The 6,130-nt window shown below is 32.0% G+C and overlaps 1 protein-coding gene across 2 annotated transcripts in view; it reads left to right on the top strand.

Annotated features, from left to right (window-relative positions):
- Positions 1-6,130, top strand: part of LOC108913016 (zinc finger protein 474-like) — a 129,713-nt gene that overhangs the window by 95,046 nt on the left and 28,537 nt on the right. The window contains exon 8 of one of the 2 annotated variants that reach the window (XM_018718470.1): positions 2,497-2,728. The exons of the other annotated variant lie outside the window; for it this stretch is intronic. Within the exon in view, the coding sequence (XP_018573986.1) occupies positions 2,497-2,639 (143 nt within the window). The 3' untranslated portion in view covers positions 2,640-2,728. Of the gene's footprint in view, positions 1-2,496; positions 2,729-6,130 lie in introns of those variants that run through there. 2 annotated transcript variants of the gene reach the window in all.

Here is a 6,130-nt window from a genome sequence, read left to right on the forward strand (position 1 = left end):
GGTTTGGCCGATATTATTAATCTCAGTTGCATTTTTATCACGACAAGAGATGGATCGTAGACGCATTGCAATTATGTGGCTTGGCTATTGCCGATGTCGCAATAAAAAAAAAACAAAAAATATGAAAAATATCCAAAAAATATGAAAAGGCTAAAGTTTTGTCCCACTGGACAGGTCTGGATTCAAGCAGTGATATAAAAAATGCTATATGCTCTAGCGAACAAACATTCGACATAGTTGCGTACAAATATTTAAAAAAAATAATTGACACGTCCTGTTCTTTTCAATGAAACCGGACGACTGAACCCGGCAAGCAGTCAAGCACCCGGCAAGTGTGAAAGCGTCAATACAAAACTATGCACTACTACCACTTCGATCGCCAGATATCCGGTACACGGCAGCTGGGCTAGCAGTGGTTGCAACCGACTACAACCCGGCGGCCGTTCGCCGGATAGCTCCTTCCGTCACGTGTGAAAGCTGCCATAAGACTCTGTACACCTTGCTGTCGGGTAACCGGATCCGGTTAGCCGGTTCCGGCATGTGTGCAACAGGTGTAATGTGTTCTCTGCTTTATTGTCCAGTTTAATTATTACATTAAAAAATGCTACTAGTTCTCATTTTTTACGGGCCGTACTACTTTATTTGTCGAATTAATTGAACCGCCTACTCATATCTCCTCCACTGGTGACTAGGAATACTTATTATTGAGATATATTGGAATAAACTATTTATTCATTATTATTAGTCACGCCAAGTTTTACTTAAATGTCTATGTTTGTTTTCAAGATATTGAAAAATATCATTATTTTTATGAAATTCTAAACATCCTGTATCTCGAAAACGAAGCGTTTCCAGCCCCATGTTTTTATACATTTTTTAATTTTATGATCAGAGAACCACGTCTTTCAATTTGTCGACTTAATCCTGAAACATCCTGTATATATTTTGTGTATCGCTGAGATATAACCTACAAAGCATCTTTAAATGTCATTTGCTACCTGTTGTCTACTGACATATACGAGTATATACCTACAAATTTAGGTGTTTATCAAACATGTTTTGTTAAGTATAAATATGTAGGTATTATTAAATTTTCAATAAATGAATTGGTTATTAAAAATATAAATAAATATTTTTCGTTTCGGAAATAATTTCCTCCTTGTTTGCATAAATACATTGTTTATAAAATTGTTCTTTTTGGTAAATGTTTTCGACTGAATAAATCTTTCAGTCTCAATTTGCAACAAAATTTTTTTATGACTACAGCCCATGAAAATTTTGCTCAAAAGAATTTATATTGTTTCATGTATATTTTGAACACATTCTCATACTAAACTATTTCGACCTTCCTTTATCCATTCCTTTCTGCTTTTGGCTAAACTTTGAGGGCAATATTAGTGTTCCTAAAGTGTAATTATTTAATTGTACGAGTGTAGGTATGATTTCCATGTTTCTTAATTTCTTTACATCTTTAGTTTCATGCCAAAGTAGACAGAGAAAACTAAGAGCAGCACCTTCAGCGCTCGAAATATTTACATTTGAATATTTGTATATACAAAAGGGATATACAGGGTGTAGAGGGCACGAAAATGAGCAACTTTTATTAATCAGCAACTAAAACAATAATTACTTTTTAAATTGAAAAAAGATTCAGATGAAGTTTAAACAAAGGACTGCGCACAAACCTTACGTGAAATGGCTCCCGGTTAAATTGGCTAAATTTTTTATATGTTACATATCTCGGCATCCTGAACAAATGTCTTCATGGGCGCAAAGTCCGAAACTCCACGGGCTCCGAGATAAACCCACCTAACCCCTAGAAACAACCCCTATCAAACCACAAGCAGACCCTGGGAACAGCGAATTTAGTCGCTTATTTTTCTTGAACACTTCACACTTCACGTAGCGAGTCCGAAGCATTCTGGCGTGCACGGCCAATGCACAAGATGCACAGCGCTTACTTTTATGGTTAATTTTTTTAATTAATTTTCTCGAAGATAGAAGCATTTAAACCAGTTGTTTAATAAAAGTTGCTAATTTTTGTGTCCTCTATCACCTTTTTCATGGAACGCATTTATTTCAGAAACACCCTGTATATGCATGAAAAGTTTAGGTTTGAAAACTTCTTTAAGAGCATTTCGTTTGTTCTAAATTCGTAGCTGTAATCTGTTTTTTTGATAAGCTTTAAGAGCAAGGAACTACGGAATTTTTCTCTATAATGTTTTCTTGTATCGCACAAACTTCTCGTCCTCGGGGGTGTCTGATTATGAATAAAATTATACTATATTCTATAAGAATTTGGAGTACATTTACCGAAAATATTTCCTGGATTTTTCCCATCCAACAATTTCAAAACCTTTCCAAATTTCCACCCATTAGATGTTGTGTTTGTGATCTTTATCTAGATCATTTTTGAGCTGTTGCTTCTCTCCATTGTTTTTTTTATTTGTGGCTTTCGAAGTAGCTTCATCCTCTAAGCAAACGTTTATGTTCTAGGCGACGGCAAAGTCGACTACGAAGCCACGAACGAGGCGCATTGGCAGAGCCACCTGAGTCAACTCGTACCCTGTAAAAACTGCGCGAGGACCTTCAATCCCGATAGGGTCGAAGTACATGAAAGAAGTTGCAAAGGGTTCTAACTATCCGCTATTTTTCCCTCTAGAGTGTCCTTTCAGTGTTACAGTTTAATTTGTGGCTTTGACTATATAATAAATCTTCAAGAATATGACTCCTCTATTTTTTTTTAATTCCCAACACGTAAATTACCTACACCAATTCACGTCATACTTAGCTCTGAATTAGACTACAGTCACTGGTACATTATTCAAAAATGGCTCGATTTTGGTATGTAGGATTTTTAGTTCTTTGTCGATGAGAATTTATTTAGGGGCTTATAACTCAAATAAGAACGCTACAAATATTTGTGCTCTGTATTTAAGGCGATTATTGGAATCAATGGACACACTTAATTGTTCCATTCGTAACAAGCACATTTTGAGCCATCTTCCTTATGCAATCCAATACAAGAAAAAAAATGATAGGTAGATTTTGATAACATTTAAATTTTACGTAACGTTTTGTAAACTTAAAAAGAAAAAAATAATTAAATAGCAAATTGTCTTAAATTCTCTACAGTGTTCTACAAGTTCTATGACAAACTTTGAGAGATGGTAGGCTGAGTTAATTTCAAACATTTTTTCTTATATGAACATATTACAAGCATTCTAAAAAATATAATTTCATATTTCAATCAAAATAGGTAGCCTGATAAATAAAAATGGTGCCTAATATAATAGGCCAGTCATTATAGCTTTTTCTTCGGGAAAAAATACTATTAGAAGTTTCTCTGTGGAATATTGTTCAGAAACGTGTTATAAATAAAATATCAAAAAATCAACTCGAGACTAGTTGGGAAACTTTGTTAAAACAATGGTCAAAATTATGGAAAAGTGGTTTTTTGACTCGCGTAAAAAAACTGTTATTCAAAACGGATGCTCCTAGCATTGTCAACTAACAATACTATGTATTCTTGAAAAGCATAAAAACCAATGTTTAATATCAGAAATTACATACCTCGAAGACCAAAGAAATTGAGATCTTATACGATAAATTTCTGTAGACCGAATTTGCTCTAAATAACTAGGTGCTGTGTCAAAAAATATTGAAGAAATAACCATTGTTTTTATTTTACACCATCTGCATGTTTGTTATTATTAACTTTTGCAGTAAGGTTAGTCGTGTTAGATGGGCCTACTTTGACTTTGACACCAGGATCGTTCCATTTGTTACCAAACACCCCGTATATGCAAAATATGGTGAAGTCAAATAAAAATAATTAATAATTTTTTCAACTATTTAATAAAAGCGATGAGTATTCCCCATGAATAATGTGCGACTCTTAGATTTCAGTAGATAAGTTTATGGTTTATTTTTATGATGTTTTCATGTACGGCAAAATACGGCATTGTAATCGGAAATCGTTTAAGAGGGTTTTCCAAATAAACAATGATGCAAAATTCTTCTGACTAAATTTCGAAATTTTAAAATATTTATGTATAAAAAAATTTGTTTGTTAAGACTTACATGCCGCCAATGTGTCAAGATTATCAACACATGCTGCATTCTTGACATAACTTATTAAATAGCTCCAATGCTGTCTGCAATGCTATAATAATTAAATACAAAATATACAAATTATCTTTGCTTAACAATTCCTTTTATTTTTGTAATTATGGTATTTTATAATTACAGACAACAATAAAACTGCTACGTAGTATGATATTTCAATTTAATTTATTTGGCAGGTAAACAATGTTTCATTTTGTTTGTACTTTCATTCTCTTATCTCAGTCCTGCTCGAAATAGATTTTTATACGGCCTTTACGATGTAAGAAAAGATAATTAAAATATTATAATGTTAATAACACATGGAGTAAAAATATTTGTACCGTGGCAAAGTGTTTTATACATATTTATACAAGTTAAATAAAATAAGCAAATTCATGTTCTTTTAAACATATATTGTCAAAACCGGTTACAGACACCATATTTATCTTTTATAATATTTTAGCAAAATATTTAATTTAAAAATACAAAAATTTGAAGGTAAGTAAATTACAACTTTCAGAAAAAAAAATTTATTTAATCGAAAAATTGTTTTGCAGGCTTAGAAGAATCAGTGATTTAATATTTTCGTTTCACGCACTTAATACGTATTAAAATTAACGAATGCGATTAACATTTTATTAGATATACCTAGCGTACGTAAAACGAGATATAGATATTTTGTGCCTATAATATATTGTTTATGTTCTAATTTATAATATACAGGGTGTAACCAAAATATTTGGCCAAACTGTAATGACGGATTCTATATCACAATTTGCAAATAAAGTTCCTATAAATTTGAGTTAGGAAACAATTAAGAGAAGCTATCTAAATACTACTTTATTCATAAATAAGTCATTATTTAAATAAATTATTATTTTTATTTCAAAAATAATTTGTTGTTCAGGAAGAAAAGGAATTAGGAGCGAAAATAAGCGAAAAACCGTACGCGGGAAATAAAAATTAGAGCTGCATGCCAAACTTAATGACATTGTTTGACCAATTTTTTTATCACGCAAAAAAATCGATTTTAAAATAACACCCTATACACAGAAACACCTTGTACCTATATATAAACTTTTTTTTATTGATTTGTGACGCATAATCCGCCATTCAAGTTTGAATAAGTAATTTGGTTTCCTCTGTATATTTTTCGTTAAAAATATTGATTACCATTGTGTGTGTAAAATTCTTTTCTGATAAGACATGACAAACACATTGTCTTTTGTATCATACAGGTAAGTATCTTGTGTATTAATATACAGTGTGTCCATGGATTGAGTGCACGTGGGGTGTAAATGGCAAAAAAGAAAGTTATCGAGAACTAAAAGTTATGACAGATTGTCAATTTTCAATTTGATCGACCAACTTTTTTTTTACTTTCAACAAGACGCATTCAACACGAATCATTCGAGAATGGCTAAATGGTCAATTTCCTGGGCGGTGGATTGGGCGAAACGGCCCAATTTCTTCGCCTCCTAGAAGTCCTGATTTAACTCTAATGGATTTTTATTTGCTGCTATTTTAAGCAGAAAGTCTATGGGTCCCCGTTGAATAACGATTTATTTGAATTGAAACCAAGAATAAAAGATACAATTTATGCCATCCCCATTCAAGAAATCCAAAATGCTTACACGTAAAATTCAATCCGTGAACACATATTTAATACTTCTTTAGAAACGCTCTTCACTGCAGATTTTAGACACCTTATGTAACTGTTTACAATTCTTCTATAAACTTTTGAAACAGAAAGTGTACTGTTTAGTTTTTTAATTCACTAGCAACATTAATTGTTTTTTTTAACGATTTGTCTAGATATCTGCTTTTGTATATTATGTTTTGTTTTTGGGGATTTTGATTACGCAGTTACTAATTAGCAGTTATAATTTACTTTTCCTAGTTTAATTCATTTAATCCCTAAATGAACCTTTTCTCCAGAACAAAACCCCAATTTACTAAATAAACAGTACTTTATTACGCCAGGCAAAAGCAGTAGGTATTAAATCTAACTTAGATAAATGTG

The sequence above is a fragment of the Anoplophora glabripennis genome, unplaced genomic scaffold (genome assembly GCF_000390285.2).
Source record: "Anoplophora glabripennis isolate ALB-LARVAE unplaced genomic scaffold, Agla_2.0 scaffold907, whole genome shotgun sequence".
NCBI lineage: Eukaryota > Metazoa > Arthropoda > Insecta > Coleoptera > Cerambycidae > Anoplophora > Anoplophora glabripennis.